This window comes from Lithobates pipiens, unplaced genomic scaffold, assembly GCF_037356315.1.
Source record: "Lithobates pipiens isolate NorthernLeopardFrog02 unplaced genomic scaffold, aLitPip1_a1.2 Scaffold_8, whole genome shotgun sequence".
Lineage (NCBI taxonomy): Eukaryota > Metazoa > Chordata > Amphibia > Anura > Ranidae > Lithobates > Lithobates pipiens.
In genome coordinates, this window is record NW_027507903.1 from 588,387,306 (window position 1) to 588,405,359 (window position 18,054).

General features: G+C 46.1%; 1 protein-coding gene across 1 annotated transcript in view; it reads right to left on the bottom strand.

Moving 5' to 3' along the window:
• Positions 1-4,127: 4,127 nt before the first annotated feature.
• Positions 4,128-18,054, bottom strand: part of IL27RA (interleukin 27 receptor subunit alpha) — a 91,976-nt gene continuing 78,049 nt past the window's right edge. The window contains exon 14 of the mRNA XM_077470440.1: positions 4,128-6,608. Within this exon, the coding sequence (XP_077326566.1) occupies positions 6,426-6,608 (183 nt within the window). The 3' untranslated portion in view covers positions 4,128-6,425. The remainder of the gene's footprint in view (positions 6,609-18,054) is intronic.

Here is an 18,054-nt window from a genome sequence, read left to right on the forward strand (position 1 = left end):
GCCTTGTTGAGTGGGTGAAGGTGGTGTTGGTTGCAGATGTCTGCTTACTGTGCCACATAACGCCGCTGCTTTCAAAGGTATATAAAAACCAGATCACTGATTTGCTACCTTGGCACAACTGGTAGCATCCAGTTTGCAAGCCATACACAAAGAAGGTGGCCATTTTGTGGTCTAGGCTTACATACTTACCAGATTTATGATCCTGGATGCCAAAACACTGTTAACTCTGCCTGTGGACTCCTCTTGGCATCATAGTCCCCATTTTCCCTGGCCACTACACAACCATTGTTCCCTGTTGTGGCCAGTGTGAGGAACCTGGGTGCTCAGTGGGGACACCCTATCTGACACACCTGTTAGTATCAGATGACAGCGGCACCCATGAAGACAGACAAAAATGTATGTGTCGCCTACTGGGGAGGTAAGTAATCTGCTTCTTCCGTTATGGTTCACTCACCCTTACCAATATATTAGTCCCAGTCCATGGAAAACTGTTACTCCTACCTACAGCCCACACTTGACATGCCCACCTTCTGGGCTATCCTGTCCAGATCACGCTCATTTTCTGGGTGTTCACCCCACTTTCAGCCACAATCCCCTCAGTTACCCCATTCTAAATTACTATGCATGTTCAGTAACTTAAATAAGGGTTATGCTGTGATCCCAAGGCACAACACCATTAAGACAGAGAACCAAAATATGGGACTGTCCCGGAAAATCTGGATGTTCACCCCACTTTCAGCCACAATCCCCTCAGTTACCCCTTTCTAAATTACTATGCATGTTCAGTAACTTAAATAAGGGTTATGCTGTGATCCCAAGGCACAACACCATCAAGACAGAGAACCAAAATATGGGACTGTCCCGGAAAATCCGGGACAGTTGGCAAGTACGGTTACTGCTGGCTGTTTTTTTTCCAGAGAAGTGGCAGGTTCACTTTAAGAACAATTCATCCCTATATAGTGTATATACACCGATCAGCCATAACCTTATGACCACTGACAGGTTAAGTGAAGAACATTTATTGTTTTATTACAATGACATCTGAAAGTTGGTGGAGTATATTACGTAGCAAGTAAGCATGTTGTCCATGAAGTAGATGTGTTGAAAGCAGAAAGAAATGGGCATTTCAGTTTGCTGCATATGGTGCTGCATAGCAGCAGACCAGTAAGGGTACCCATGTTGACTCGTGTCCACAGCCTAAAGTGCCTACAATGGGCACGGATCAGAACTGGACCACACAGAAATGGAAGAAGGTGGCCTGGTCTGATTAATCATGTTTTCTTTTACATCATGTGGATGGCTGGGTGTGTATGCATCACTTACCTGGGGATAATATGGCACCAGGATGCAGTATGGGATGAAGGCAAGCCGGCAGAGGCAGTGTGATGTTTTGAGCAATGTTCTGCTGAGAGACTTCGCCTCCCGCTGTTCGTGTGGATGTTACTTGAAAAGTACCACCTACCTAAACATTGTTGTTGACCAAGTACAACCCTTCATGAAAATGGTATTCCCTGATGGCAGTGGCCTCTTTCAGCAGGATAATGCGCCCTGCCGCACTGAAAAATGATTCAAGAATGGTTTTAGGAGCACAACAACAAGTTTGAGGTGTTTTCTTGGCCTCTAAATTCTCCAGATCCAAGTCCAACTGAGCATCTGTGGCATGTGCTGGAAAAACAAGTCTGATCCACGGAGACCACACCTTGCAATTTACAGGACTTAGAGGATCTGCTACTGACAGCCTGGTGCCAGATACATCACAGCATAGCTTCAAAGGCCCAGTGGAGTCCGTGCCTCAATGGGTCAGGGCTGTTTTAGTGTTAAAAGGAAGACCTACTCAATATTAGGTGGATGGTCATAAGGTTATTGCTTATAGATGTATTTCGACTATGCCATGAAGAGACAATTGATTGTAAGCTCCTCTGGGGCAAGGAATGATGTAAATGGTCTTTGAACTATCAAGTCTTGCATTCAATGTTGGTGCTGTATAAATATGGGACTAAAAACGCCTGATATTTCAGAAGATTGCTCCATTCAACTCCCCCTTAATAAAGCCCGTCACTATAGCATGAAACACATGGATGAACATATGAAAACGTGCTTCAAAACAAATTCCCATTACTCAAAGCAATTAGCATCCAACTGCCATTTCTTCAGTCAATTTCTGAAAATTATGATTGCTTTTTATGGGCAAGTTGTTTCGTTCACAGTCATGTTTTTCTTCCTGATATGTTGGTTGAACATTTGTTCTGCCCAATAAGCTGTTTATGAGAGACAGATACTCTTTGCCTATTTTAATTAGATAATAACGCACATACAATAGTTAGGAAGAAGAAAAATGTAATTAACGATATCAATATATATTTTTTTAAGAAATATTTATTCACTTAGTCAATTATTCTGTCTGTTTTTGGCCTTGTGAGTTCAAAAAATAATGCTTTTAGGGGTCTGATGATTATTTTTGTGCCCCTCCATGTTAACCTATAGGGGTTGATTTACTAAGACTGGAGAGTGCAAAATCTGGTGCAGCTCAGCATACAAACTAATCAGCTTCCATTTTCTTTTTCTCAAAAATCAAAGCGTAACCCCCCTTTTGTTGAGGAAAAAAACCTTCCCCTCTGGGTGATCTATGTACATTGCAAGGATTATACCAACCTTTGTTGCAGATTCCTATCTTTTGTTATTCTGAAGAAATCCCTGTTTGCTTTTCTGTGCCTTTGTGCTGGGTGGATCTCATTGGAGTGGTTTCATAATTATCAGTCTGCTGTGCAGCTGCAGAGCACTAATGAGGAAATCTGCTGGGCTTGCATCCCTTTAGACATGTTCCTATTGGGATTAGCTTGCAGAAAAATTACATTTTAAGTTGCGATCAGCCACTTATAGCAGGACTGCGATATTGTGGCAGACAGACTAACTGTAACCTTTGACACTTTGTGGGAACCAGTGGCACTAATAGAGTGACCAGTGCTAAAAATATGCACTGTGGCTGTACTAATCACAGGGGTTAAACATCTAGGGGAGTGGTTCTCAACTCCTGTCCTTAAAGGAGTTGTAAAGGTAAATATTTTTTCACCTTTTTCAAGTCCCGCGCTCGCACCCTGACGTCCTCTTCGCCACTCAGCCTAGCTGCTGATTGGCTGGAGTGGATGGATTGAAAGCAGCGCAGTGATTGACATCTTGAGCTGCTGTCAATCACATCGAATGACGCAGCATGCCGGGGAGCGGGGCCGAGTCATACAGCAAGTGGCTGTAGCCGCCGGCTGTATCACGGGAGCGCGCACGCAAGTGCTTCTCACCATGTGAGGGAGTTCGCATGAACATGAGAAGTACTTGCGGGAGGAAGCTGAGACAGCCACAGAGGAATCAGCCACTGAGGGACCACAGAAGACCAGGTTCGGGGCCACTCTGTGCAAAACGATCTGCACAGTGGAGGTAAGTATAACATGTCTGTTATTTAAAAAAAATAACTTTACAACCCCTTTAAGACCCACTAACAGGCCAGGTTTGCAAGATAATTGAAATGAATCACAGGTGATATCATTTGCTGCTCAGTGATTGCAGTATTCTAGTCTGCATCTCCCCAAGGTAATATTTCAAATCTAGCCTGTTAGTGGGCCCTGAGCACAAGAGTTGAGAACCACTGGTCCAGGTCAATCAAAGGGTTATCTGTGTGCCTAGCCTGTGTTTTACTATGCTATGTGTGCTGCTTTTACTTAGGGAAGTGATGGATTTTATTCCCTGCTTTGCAGGGACACAAAATCCATCTCTTCCCCCCTGGCAAAACGGAGATCTGCTGTGTTTACATATGCAAAGCTCTATTCTGTGTTTCTGTCCAAGGACCGGCAGGTTCCGGAGGACATCCAGTGCCCGGCGCCCGCAGATCGGCTTCTTCTGTAAGTCATTACAGCAGAAGAGGCCCACTGGCTGTGTGCACATGTGCCCACTAGGCAGAAGTGCAGAATCTTGTATATATACAGTAAATCTACTATAGGGCAGTCCTTAACTGGTTAAATTAACTTTTTCGAGCCGGGTGTTGTTTCCAGTTCCACGTCTTGAATTTCAGCTGATTCAGTAGCACGGGGACCTTAGGTAGAGACTTCAAAATATCTGATTAACGAGTTATCTGAAGATCTTATAAAAACTGTTTATTTGCAACAACAACAAAAAAAACGACATTGTGAGTAAAATTACACAGTGCACAATACAAAGCTACGCTCTCCAAGAGTGGAAGCGCTTGCATTCCTCTATACATAAACTGGCTTAGTAAGGCAGATAGCAATGTGTACATAAAAATAATTCACTGTTGCTGTTTTGCCTAAGAAAAAGTTTGAAAATGTAAATAAGAAAATTTAAAAAGTTTAAAAAAATAGAACCTTTTTTGTAAAGAAAAGCTCATTTGTATTCCCACAAAGGAAAAGATCGGGCACACGCGCCATGGACCTGTGACGCAGAATTGCCCACTCACACTATAAATCCAACAACGACATGTGCCTTTAGGGCATTACAAAAACGCAGGTAAGAAAAGGTCTAGGACCAACAGGGCATTGGTGCAAATTGCAGATTTTGGAGTGTCCCAATATGGGATATGCCTGACAAGAATTTTAGGGCCCCTTCACAATTCCACATACATTAAGTTACATTATGTCCATTTTGAATGCAATATATTTTATTGAACGTTTTGTGCCTGGAGCAATAAGCAGTCATTCTTGTCATTTTTGTCACTGTCTGCTTTGAGAAATTTGTGCAATGAGGTAACCATGACTGAGCGGGTAAACAGGATTCTAGAGTTTGGTGCATAAAGCACATATCCAAGGCATTATAAATCAGGAGACAGTCTTGTTGGACAGGTTGAGCACCCTCTATTTTACTTGTATACCGTGAAGCTGTATGACAGCCATAATAACCCTGTCCTGACATGCATGCCTGCTAATAGACAAACAGTATGGAGGCAGTGAGAGCGAGAGTAAGCAGGAAACCTCACACCTCTGTAAACTGCTGAAACCGTAAAGATCTGATAATTTGATGTGTCCTCCTCACTCTTCTCTCCAGCTTCACTCCATCGGCTGTGTTTGTGGCACCATTGTGGAGTAGGACTCAATTTTTCATTAATGACACAAACCCATCACTTCCTCAAGAGTTGGCACATTATGCACTTACACTGGTCTGGTGGGGGCGCTGTTGAGGGTGATGGTGGGGAAACTTGTTCCATTTCTTCCACCTCTGTGAAAACAGAACTCCATCCCTTGTGTTTGTGGCATCATTGTGGAGTAGGTTTAATATATTTTATTATTATCATAAACCCGTCAGTTTCTCAGGGGTCCGCATGAAGTGCTTCTCATAGCCAGAGGTTATAGGCTTGCACTGGTCTGGGGAGGGTGCTGTTGAGGGTGATGGTGGGGAAACTGGCTCCATTTCTTCCACCTCTGTGATGGCAGAACTCCATCACTTGCGTTTGTGGCATTATTGTGGAGTAGGTTTAATTTTTTTCATTATCACAAACCCATCACTTCCTCGGGGGTCGACGTGAAGTGCTTCTCAGAGCCAGATGTTATGGGCTTACACTGGTCTGGTTGGGGTGCCGGTGAGGGTGATGGTGAGGCAACTTGTTCTATTTCTTACACCTCTGTGATGGGAGAACTCCATCACTTGTGTTTGTGGCATCATTGTGGAGTAGGTTTCATTTTTTTCATTATTAGCAAAAACTCATCACTTCCTCGGGGGTTGGCATTAAGTGCTTCTCATAGCCGGATGTTATGGACTTGCACTGGTCTGGCTGGGGCGCTGGAGAGGGTCATGGTGGGGAAAATGGTTCCATTTCTTCCACCTCTGTGATAGGAGAACTCCATCAGTTGTGCTTGTGGCATTGTTGCGGAGTAGGTTTCACTTTTTTCATTATTGGCACAAACTCATCACTCACTCAGAGTTCGGCATGAAGTCCTTCTTGAAGCCAGACTTTATAGGCTTACGCTGGTCTGGCAGGGGTACCGGAGAGGGTGATGTGGGGAAACTGGTTCCATTTCTTCCACCTCTGTGATGAGAGAACTCCATCACTTGTGTTTGTGGCATCAGTATGGAGTAGGTTTCATTTTTTCATTATAATCATTACAAACCCATCACTTCCTCGGGGGTCAGCATGAAGTGCTTCTTGTAGCTGGAGGTTATGGGCTTACATTGGTCCGATCGGGGGTGCCGTTGAGGGTGATGGTGGGGAAAGCACAAATCCACATTATTAGCACAAATCCATCACTTTTTAAGGAGCTGGCACGAAGTGCTACTTTCAGTCTGATGCTATGACCCCACACTGGTCTGGTGGGGGCACTGGTGAGGGTGATGGAGGGGAAACTGGTTCCATTTCTTCCACCTCTGTGAGGGATTCCATCACTTGTGTTTTTGGCATCATTGTTGAATAGGTTTCATTTGTTTCCTTATTAGCACAAACCCAGCACTTCCTCGAGGGTCGGCATGAAGTGCTTCTCGTAGCCGGACGTTATGGGCTTAAAATGGTCTTGCGGGGGTGCCGGTGGGGGTAATGGTGGGGGTGATGGTGGGGGCGATGGTGGGGAAACTGGTTCCATTTCTTCAACCTCTACGATGGGAGGGTTAGAAGGAGTCTATTTTGGAAAACAAAAAACAAAGTACATACATTACAATGTGTATAATGTCACTTACATCTGCAGTCCCACCTGCCTTCCATAGGGACCTGCTTTAGTTACTAGTAGGGCAACAGTGTAAAGAGCACAATCTATTCCTATAGTCCCCCCTGGTGCTTTTTTCTGATTGCTTCCATCACAGTGTACTACTTTACATACAGTTTAAAACAAAACTACAGGCAAAAACATCAAGATAAAAATGAATAGCCTATTAAAGCAGAGGTCCGCCCAATGCTGCAAAAATTAAAAGCCAGCAGCTTCACATACTACAGCTGCTGACTTTTAATAATCGGACACTTACCTATCCTAGAGTCCTGCCACGTCGGCAATGCAGCTGATGTATCCATCAGTTGTTGGGTGCTGCCACCTCCATTGTGAGTAAGGGAACCGACAGTATAGCCTTTTGGCTTCACACCCTACTGCGCATGCGTGAGGCTCCGCTCCTCTCTCCTACTGGCCCGGCAACAGGGGGAGGTGGAGGGAGCCCCAGCTGTGACGTCAATACCCATGGCTGAGGCTCCCAGAAGTGGGGAAAGCATACCTGTGAAAGACAGGTATGGTGTACCTCTTCCACCCCAAAAGGTGTCAAATGTGGCACCGGAGGAGGGGGAGGAGTACAATGAGTGGAAGTTACACTTTTGGGGGGAACACTGCTTTAATAGATAAAACCTTTGCAGCAACTTTCACCTTAAATCCATAGGGTTACTCATACCCACAGTACGTCTTTTCTACCACTAGGTGTCCTCACTCAGATCCTCAATCTGATCCACAGTATTTCTTTTATTCCACTAGTGACCCCCAAAATGATCCTCATTTTGATCTGCAGTACTTATTTTCTGCCACTAGATGTCCTTAATCTGATGGCTAGCATCATTCAACCCACTGGACCCACCTGTGACTGGACAGTGAAAAGAGAAGCAGCACAGTGATGAGCTCATCTCCCCTTCACTCCGCTCTCTCTCCTCCTATCAGCATGCTTATTGTCTGCACATGAATTGATTGACTCCTTATACTGCTTTTTCCTTTCACACGCCAGCTCTGTTATACATGATATGATTGCAGAAGGCTGATACCTGGTCAAATTCAGGTACTAACACTGCTTGGCTTTAAAATATACATTTAATTTTATATCTGCCTGGAGTTCAAGTTTAATACCTTCCCACCCAGCATGGGGGAAGGGGGTAGTAAGTATTGGTGATCATGTGACCACTATGATTGGCTGTCATAGTGGTCACATGATCAGGAGCTGGCCCTGCTAGATACAAATTGTTAGTGGCTATCTTTCTTGTTCCAATCAGCACTTTTGTTGGATTCGTTCTTTAAGGCCAGATTCATACTAGATCGAATTGGATGCAGTTTTCTCTGCATCCAAGCTGCATGACGGGAGATTGTGACCTGCTCTCAATGGAGTCTTGTGCGTCTTTGGCTCCATATCAGGGCCAAATTCAGGCAAAAATTCAGCCCCGATTCGCCCCAGCAACGGAGAACAGGGATGCACCGGACCCCCTGCTGCAAGCCGCATCCGCCATTAGCGTTAACCCAGCCTAATGCCAAACCCAAGGCAAAAAAATGTTTTTTTAGGGGATTGGAAAGGTTAGATATACTGGCCTAATCCTCCGTTCCTCCCCACACAAGACCAGTCCCTGTGCCTACTACCCTCGTGTGGTGTAGCAGACATGTGCGGTGGTCTGTTCCTGACATCATCATGCCCATAGACCTGCTCTGGACGTGAGTACATCAGGGACAGTCCACAGTTGGATCGTGGGGGAGCATGGTTTTGCAGGTGGAGTGGAGGATCGGGTGAGTATAAGCTTCCTCCAATCCCCTAGACAAAAACAAGCAGTTGACCCGTGCAGTGCGGGCACAGCCCAATTGCATAGGAAAACTTTTTTTTTTGCCCAGAGTTTTTGGCTTTAATATAGCTAGAAATTCGGAAATTATTCACAATAAAGGGGAACTCCTACTTTTAAACCTGCCACCTTTCTTCCCCTGAAGCCCCTCTTTAAAATAATCTCTATACAGTCTATAGCAGCCTTTCTCAACCTTTACAACACAGAGGAACCCTTGAAATAGTCCTGCGGTCTCAGGGAACCCCTGCTAAAAATTAGAAATCTACAACTCATGATACATTACTGTGATGGTCAGTGGGAAGAATGATCCTTACACTTGTGGTCATTGGGAAGAATTACCTCCTTACAGATAGCTAAAAGATCAATGGTGTCAGTGGGAACTTATCTGAGAGGCAGAAATTGCCCAATGCTGAAGGAACCTCGAGGAACCTCTGGAGGAACCCTGGTTGAAAATCACTGGTCTATAGTCTTCTAGCTGGTCCGGCAACTTCACCAATACTTTCTCTTCTTTTGACAGTGGTAGGGGTATAGTGTTCTTTCAGAACTAAGCGGTGCTCACATAATGATGTGTGTGGAATAATGTGAGCCCAGCCTGCATGATGGTGCCCCATTTAGGGGGGGTATGCAAACAACAGATTTGGCTCACAAGAATTGGGTAGAATAACTCAAATGTTTTTCGGCCAGAAGAGGACCGCCAGCACTGGACCGAAGATGAAGTCAAGGAGGTAGAGCGCGGAGAGGGTAAGGACTGGTCTATGTATGTGCAGCACAATTTGGCTGTGTTGCATTTTAGGTGCGTTTTAGGAGCGCTACCATTGAACGCTATAAAACTTTATAAAGCGCACCAAAGATGCAGCATGCAGAACTTTTTTTTTTTAAAGCACTGCACCTAAAATGCACAAGAAACGTGCAGATGTGTAACGGAACTTAAGGTAAAAATTCAATCCTTTTTTTATAGGGGGGAGGAGTTGTAAAAAAAATAAAAATCTTGGCGTTCTACTATAAATATGAAACTGGTGACGTTACACAATCTCCTTCCAGTTAATGACAAAACTGTTTTCCCCTGCAGAAGGTTTACCTTGGCCTCGGTGCATTGTGGCGCTGAAGGGCAAAACTATTTGTGTCCTCCATAAACAATTAGTCACCCCGACCCCTCCCCCGGCTGGTGAAATTTAAGTCTGCGTTTTGCCGGGCTCATCAGAAGTTTCCGGATGGGACAATGAATTTGATGAATCAGCATTTGATACGGATTTGCAACAATGAGCGAAGTGGGTGGTTAGAGGCGAGCGGCCCCTTTATTCCTCGTATCCCAGCACAGCCCGCAGGAGCAGCTGAACCGACAGAATTGGGGACATAAAATCCGTGCCACGTCTGTGTGTTTAAGAAAACCACAGATTAAACATTAACTGTGCCTGCCAGCGCTGTGATCATTGTGTCAACTGAAGGCCGTGCTGTGCAAATCTCAGCAGGTGGTGTGAATATTAATGGGGAAATATAGTGTGGGTTCAGTGAGTACGTAGTGTAAGTTATTGTATTAAAGCTTCTCACGACAGGATGGGAAATGCGTCATATGACCGCCCTCCGGCAAAGCTGTCTTACAGTGATGTCATAAGCAGGACCGTTCGAGTTGGCTGAGCATTTGTGTTTAAGGGAATGCAGAGGGGGCAGAGATAAGGAGAGCTGGTCTGATGTTGCAGGTGGTTTTTGGGTTCAGCGCAGGCTGGTTAATTGACCGTCAAGGGCCCTCCCATAGACCTGACCCAGCCACAGATGGTATTTTTTGGGTTACTACTGTATGTCACCTTGGGGGAAGAAGTTGTTGTGGAAATTTTGTTATATGGACTCTAGGATGTGTGTTTTATAGATTGTCATCTGTCTCCCTGTGTCTGATTTAACCGAGGAGCGCACTTGGGTTGAATCGGGACCAGCGGTAAAACCGTCAGTATGAAAACCTTCTCATGGGCTTGGAGACGTGTTCTCTGGGTCTGTGGGCATTTGCTGGTTTGTAAGTATCAAGCGCAATGCACAAGGCTTTTTCCCTTCAAATGTCTATGCACATTAGAGAAGCGAAGTCCGTATTATGAGAGAAACATATTATTATATCTCTGTTATGGCAATGCTATCCCCTTTGGATACATATCTGCTTTTATAAGAGGACATTGATATCTGCCTTGTTGGTATACCCGTACCGTATATTGACAACAGCAGTAGCAATGTCCCCGCAGATCTTCTCAAGCCTGTAAGAACAAGTAGAATGATCTTACTAGTTACTGGTTACTCTGAGCAGTATTGAATAGGCTCCATGCTAATCAAAATGGTGGATGTGCATGCATGTAGCTGGGCCTGGGGCAGTGTACATGCCTCAAGTGGGTGGGCCATGTGCATCCCCCCCACACTCCTGTGGATGCTCTCCCCTGTACTGTTGTCATTTCCTGTAATGTCATTTTGCATGGAGGAAGCAATTGGCTGTTGGGGCCAAGACTTCCTGTTTGTCATTCCTTTTGTTGCCAATAAATAAAAGGTGCCTGTGCTCGTGAGGGCAGGGAATCGAGCTGTGGAGCTAAGGATGTAAGAATGGTTTTCATGACTGTGTTACTTGGGAAGGTACGAGAAACAGGGTCGTACTAAGATGCATTATACCAAAAGGCTGAAAGTGACATGGATTACGATAGTGGAATTTCCACATCAAAATCCTGTGCGGTCTAAAATGTTAGTTTATTTATCTAATGCAACATTGCACTAATAAATAGGTGTAGAGTGCCTTGGAAAAGTATTCACCCCCCTTGAAATTTTCCACATTTTGTCGGGCATATCTTGGTAGGTTTGCAGTTGTGCCATACTCTTTCTATTTTCGGATGATGGATTGAACAGTGCTCCGTGAGATGTTCAAAGCTTGGGATATTGTTTTATAACCTAAGCCTGCATTAAACTTCTCCACAACTTTACTCCTGACCTGTCTGGTGTGTTCCTTGGCCTTCGTGAGGCTGTTTGTTCACTAAGGTTCTCTAACAAACCTCTGAGAGCTTCACAGAACAGTTGTATTTATACTGAGATTAAATTACACACAGATGAATTCTATTTACTAATTAGGTGACTTCTGAAGGCAATTGGTTCCACTAGATTTTCGCTAGGGTTATCAGAGTAAAGGGGGCTGAATACAAATGCACGCCACACTTTTAACATATGTATTTTTTTTTAATTTAAAACATTTATTATTTTCCTTTTACTTCACAATTATGTGCCACTTTGTGTTGGTCTGTCACATAAAATCCCAATAAAATACATTTTCATTTTTGGCTGTAATATGACAAAATGTGCAAAATTTCAAGGGGTATGAATATTTTTTCAAGGCACTGAATACGTTTGGTTGTACTGATAAGTGCTGGCTTCATTGGCTTACTTTTATTGTTGGGTAACTGTCAAAGCTTGTCTGTCGGCACCTTATAGAGCAGTGATGGTGATCCTTGGCACTCCAGATGTTTTGGAACTACATTTCCCATGACGTTCAACTACACTGCAGAGTGCAGGAGCATCATGGGAAATGTAGTTCTAAAACATCTGGATGCCAAGGTTTGCCATCACGGTTATAGAGGAACTTCAGTCCTCATAATGCTGGCTCCACCCTCTTCATAAGCATCACAATCTTTAAAAATCCAGATATGCCAAAGGTGTCTGCCCCTCCTGGCACATATTTGCACATGCAAGAAAGAAAGGTCCCAATCACCGCATACAACCCAACCTAACAGCCGGTATAGTAAAAGCAGCGTCAGCCTGGTGTTATTCAGGCCATGCCTCCCCGATGTGTTTCGCCCCACCAAAAAATTTTTATGCAAGTTTAAATCTTTGCACATGCCACATTTCACTGTGCATGCACAGATAACCGAGATCTGGGACATCCATAACTGCAACATCTTTATGCGTGCACATGGAACACCCTGCATGTGTGCAGATGTGCTGCAGGTCTCTGCTGGGTCTTGTAGTCGGGCAGGGAGCTTTGCCATATAAGTATATGATTGGCAATGGTGACATGCATGCACCATAAGGCACCACGAGTGCAACGTCATTCCTGCCTAGGCATAAATAAAGTGCTGCACAGCACAAAAAGTCTAAAACATCTAAGGGGTCATAAAAAATGTACAGTAAAAGTGAACTAACACTGGATATCCTACTCACAATTCCCACTGTACTTACCTCCAGGTTTGCTGAGCTGTCAGCACCCCCCACAGCTGTTCCAGCAGTCCAAGGGTTTGAAATCTCCTCTTTTCTCCATGCAGTGCTTACAGGATGGACATGATTGATTCACTGTCTGGCCCAGAAGTGCTGAATGGAGAAGAAAACCTTGGACCACTGAACCGGCTGTGGGGGGGCCGACAGCTCAGCAAGCCTGGAGGTAAGTACAGCAGGGACTGTGGCAAGGGTGGACGGATTCCAGTGTTAATTTACCTTTACAGAAAAAAAAAATGAAAAAGTGAACTAACCCTTAAAAAAAGTGAATCTAATTGCAGGGAGGGAGCTAGAGCCAGGTGCAAATAACATGTATTTTGGGAATAAGGTCCACTTTAAAGTTGAATTCCAAGCAGAGCTACAAAAAACAATTCATTTGCGTATTTTACTTTCTAGTGTTAGTAAAAACATTTTATCTGCATAGGAATGACATTTTAAATGCAATGAAACAAGACACTGTATTACTTGCAGGCTAGCTGCACATGTCATTATACTCAATAGCAGGGGAGGGCTGGCAGCCTTAGGCCTGGGGGGCAAGTCCAGTCAAGTGGCCCATTGAATCACTGAATCAGCTCACCACCCATCTACACCACATTCCCCGTACAGAGAGAGGGGGAGACTGCTCCACATTGCCCCAAAGAGAGAGAGACTGCTTGACACTGCCTGCAAAGAGAGAGAGACTGCTTCACACTGCCTCCACAGAGAGAGACCGCTTCACACTGCCTGCACAGAGAGAGACCCCGCTTCACACTGCCTCCACAGAGAGAGACCCCGCTTCACACTGCCTCCACAGAGAGAGACCCCGCTTCACACTGCCTCCACAGAGAGAGACCCCGCTTCACACTGCCTGCACAGAGAGAGACCGCTTCACACTGCCTGCACAGAGAGAGACCCCGCTTCACACTGCCTCCACAGAGAGAGACCCCGCTTCACACTGCCTCCACAGAGAGAGACCCCGCTTCACACTGCCTCCACAGAGAGAGACCCCGCTTCACACTGCCTCCACAGAGAGAGACCCCGCTTCACACTGCCTCCACAGAGAGAGACCGCTTCACACTGCCTGCACAGAGAGAGACCCCGCTTCACACTGCCTCCACAGAGAGAGACCCCGCTTCACACTGCCTGCACAGACCCCGCTTCACACTGCCTGCACAGAGAGAGCAGTCACTTTCTGTGCAGGCACTGTGAAGCAGTCAGTCTCTGTACAGGCAGTGTGAAGTGGAGCAGTCTCTCAGAGAATGGAGCAGTCTCTCAGAAAGAAACTGCATGATTGCCCCCAGAGAGACTGAGAAAAAGAGCTTGCCCCTTCCCCACACCCAGTACACAGACCAACGAGACTGCAGGAAGATGAAGACTAAAGACTGTGCTGTCACTGCCACCACACTAAGCACTACCTGTGGAGTCCGGAGCTTCTCTGGGTAGTGAGCACCACACCACTGGGCAAGCCAAGCAAGCAGAGTAGCTGAGAGTCACAGTGAGCGCAGCAGGCTAAACACGCAAGTCCTGCTGTCTCCCCGGCATGAACACCAGATTCACCAGGGTGCAGGTTCCTCCTGTCTCAATTGGGGATAATAAGAAATGCACATGAAGGCGCATGCTGTAGCACAGGCCAGATTAAGGGCATTGTGGGCCTGGTGCTGCAGTGGAGCAGGTTTAGGAGAGGCAGGGATATGAGTTAATGTCATATCCCAGCTCTTGCCCAGACTTGGTCACAGCCCCACAGGGCTGTAATGTTAGGGAAGCCCAGAACTTGAATTACCAAGCTTCCGTAAGAGCCGTGTGTCGGTGTGTGCTCTGAGGTGAAAGTTTCCAAGCCATCAGAATATAGTGATCACTGCTGGCAGCTATAGCAGCCAGCACTGATCTCTAAAAAGCATAAAGACACGCTGGTTGTACTGTCAGTTAATGGAGTCAAATTCTGTACAGCCAGTCTGCACAGAAATAGATTGAAATGTCTGCTGAACCGGCAGAATTTCAATCTGTCTATTGTGGCCTAAGTCCACCAGTCTCTGGGTTTAATAATATCCTCAAATCTTCTGAAAGGGGGGCTCCACTTAGGTGTAGAAATTCACTTTGAACTCCACCTTATTTCCAGAACTCTCTTTAGGGTCCTTTAACACCGAAGGCACTGTACAGGCGTTTTAGTGCTAAAAAATAGCACCTGTAAAGCGCTTCTTATGCCACCCCAGGTTTCCCACTGGGGCGGTGCACTTGAAGGACATTCTGAAAAGTCCAGCAAGCAGCATTATTGGGGCGGTTTGGGAGAGGTGCCCAGCCCATTGAAATGAATGCAACATGGCCGTTTTTAACACTTTCTTTGGCCACTAGTGGGGGTTAAAAGTGCCCCGCTAGCGCCACTAAAACAATGGTAAAGCGCCACTAAAACGAGTAGCGCTGTACCACTACCGCCCACATCGCCCCAGTGTGAAAGTACCCTTTGGTATTAGATGTGCAAACAAAAAGGTGAGACCACATCTAATACCTACAGAGAGTAATGGAAATAAGGTGGAGTTCAAAGTGAACTGTGTCATGACCTGCAGGGATTGGCATTTAGGGGGGTTAAAGCAGGCAGGGATGAAATGCGATATCAACTATTTACTGCCTGTCAAATGCCTCTGAAAGTGAACTGAGCATGGATCACTTTTCAGAGGAGTGGCAGTGGCTGCTGCAAGTGAATACAAGCATTTAGGCTCACACTGGTGTGCTGCAGTTTGGCTGCAGTGCGGGTGTACTGGCGGGTGTCACACCCCCTCAGACTTCTTTTAGGTTACTCATTGTTGCTGCATGTTCTGAAAGTGCACCAAACATGCAGCATGCAGGATGTTTTGTGCCCTTTCAGAACATGCAGTAAAAATGTGCATCCTCTATGTCCAGGGGCAACATGCAGGATGACTGCTAGTACACCAGCACTGCAGCCAAACTGCAGCATGTCAGTGAGAGCCCACATCATACCACCTAGCCCTAGGAGGGCAAGGTACTGGCACAGGCTTCTAGAAAAAAACTCTTTGGCTGCAGAGAGGAGGAGCTCACTTACTTGGATGGTCCCAGCCTCCCAGGAGCCTCACTGGATTCCAGCCAACTGCTCAGATTGAGCAGAGAGCAGGTCCAGCCTCTGCCAGCCAATGGTGTGGAGTAGGGAGGGGCTGGGCGGGGCTGTGCTGTGTAACACAGGCTGTCAGCCCTGACATGAAGACATCGCTGGCTCACAGTACTGGACTCGGCCAGCTCAAGAACTGTGCATGTTGCGGTTTTGAGCTGACGACACAGCAGCCTTTGCCATCGCATATCAGAGCAGCCCAGGGGGCAATTGCATCCCTGCCCCCTGGCCCAGCCCTCCCCTGCTCAATAGCACCTGCAGTTTTGAAAGCTGCTCCTGCTATGTATTACATAGGAATTCCAGGCTGTCATTTTGACAGCTAGCAGTTGCCAGTAATAGCCATAGGGGGAGCAGTGGCAGGAGGAGAGGGGCTGAACATAGAGAGATGTCATAAAAACGTTGAAGTCTTTTTTAAGACAAATATTTTACATTTAATATATTCAAGTGGTTAACAAGCAGTAAAGCATCCTTAAAAGTCGTTCTAATTTTAAAAAGTGAAGACCTTATTAGAAATAAAAGGAATATTAACCTCTTCATTTTGGCCACACACTTACAAAGTACACCCCTCACATTTTTGTAAATATTTTATTCTATTTTTTCATGTGATAACACTGAAAAAATTACTCTTTTCTACAAATCTAAATGCTTGTATAACAGTGTAAATTTGCTGTCCCCTCAAAATACTCAACACATTAATGTATAAACCGCTGGCAACAAAAGTGAGTACACCCCTAATTGAAAGTGAAAGTTTGGCCCAAAGTGTCAATATTTTGTGTGGCCACCATTATTTTCCAGCACTGCCTTAACCCTCTTGGGCATGAAGTTCATCAGAGCTTCCACAGGTTGTCACTGGAGTTCTCTTCCACTCCTCCATGACGACATCACCGAGCTGGTGGATGTTAGAGACATGTGCTCCTCCACCTTCTCTTTGAGGATGCCCCACAGATGCTCAATAGGGTTTAGGTCTGGAGACATGCTTGAACAGTCTATCACCTTTACCCTCAGCTTCTTTAGCAAGGAAGTGGTTATCTTGGAGGTGTGTTTGGGGTCGTTATGTTGGAGTACTGCAATGCGGCCCAGTCTCCGAAGGGAGGAGATCATGCTCTGCTTCAGTATGTCACAGTACATGTATGCCTTCATGGTTCCCTCAATGAACTGTAGCTCCTCAGTGCCGGCAGCACTCATGCAGCCCCAGACCATGACACTCCACCACCATGCTTGACTGTAGGCAAGACACACTTGTCTTTGTCCTCCTCACCTGGTTGCTGCCACACATGCTTGACACCATCTGTCATGGTTATGCAGTGATCTTCCTGTGTTTGCTTACCTTCCCTCATGTCTTCAGACTAAGAAGCCAGCTACTTCCACCTGGTGGTTTTTATAACCTCTCCTCTAAGCATGGCTCCACCCCAGGCCCTATCAGGGAGCCTATATAAACCTGTGCACTGCAGGGCTCAGTGCTGATCAACCTTTGTGTATTAGCTTCCTGTTTCCTGTCGTGTGCTCTGCTACTGATTTCCGTTACCGACCTTGGCGTGTTCTGACCATCCCTGCTTGCCTGTGACCCTGACCTATTGGCGTGTACCCGACTATTCTGTTCTGCTTGTGACCCCGACTTTGGCTTGTGTCTCACCATCCCTATCCTCCTGTTCCCTACTGTGGGTGTGAGCTGGGGGACCCTGGGGGTCGCGACCTGGAGCCAGTTGCAGCCAAGACCATCTTCACCACTCGAAGCTCTGGTGAACACCAGCTGGCTCTTAGACTCCGCGCCCCGGGGAATCTTACGCTCTTACCCCAGTGGGATCTGTCCCCCGTCTGCAGCCGTCAGCCGTAGGGTCCACAGCCTAGCGGTGCACCCCCAACCCTACGGTGTGCACCTGTCACCTGGGCTCCAGGTGACCTGACAGTTTGATCAACATGGACCCAGCTGACGTGCCGCTTCCTGCAGATGATCCATTGCAGAGCTTAGTTCGGCGACTTGAGACCCAAGAATCGCATCAGACGCAGGTGATGCAATTCCTTCAGGATTTGGCATCCCGTTTTGAACAGGTTCAGGCCTCATTAGGACCCCCAGTTCAACAACCTCAACCGCTATCTGTGACTGCACCTATCGCACCAGTCGCATCCACGCATTCATTAGTACTGCCAGCTCCGTCCCGTTTCTCTGGGGACTCCAAGGCCTGCAGGGGCTTCCTCAGCCAATGCACAATTCATTTTGAACTTCAGCCCCAAAACT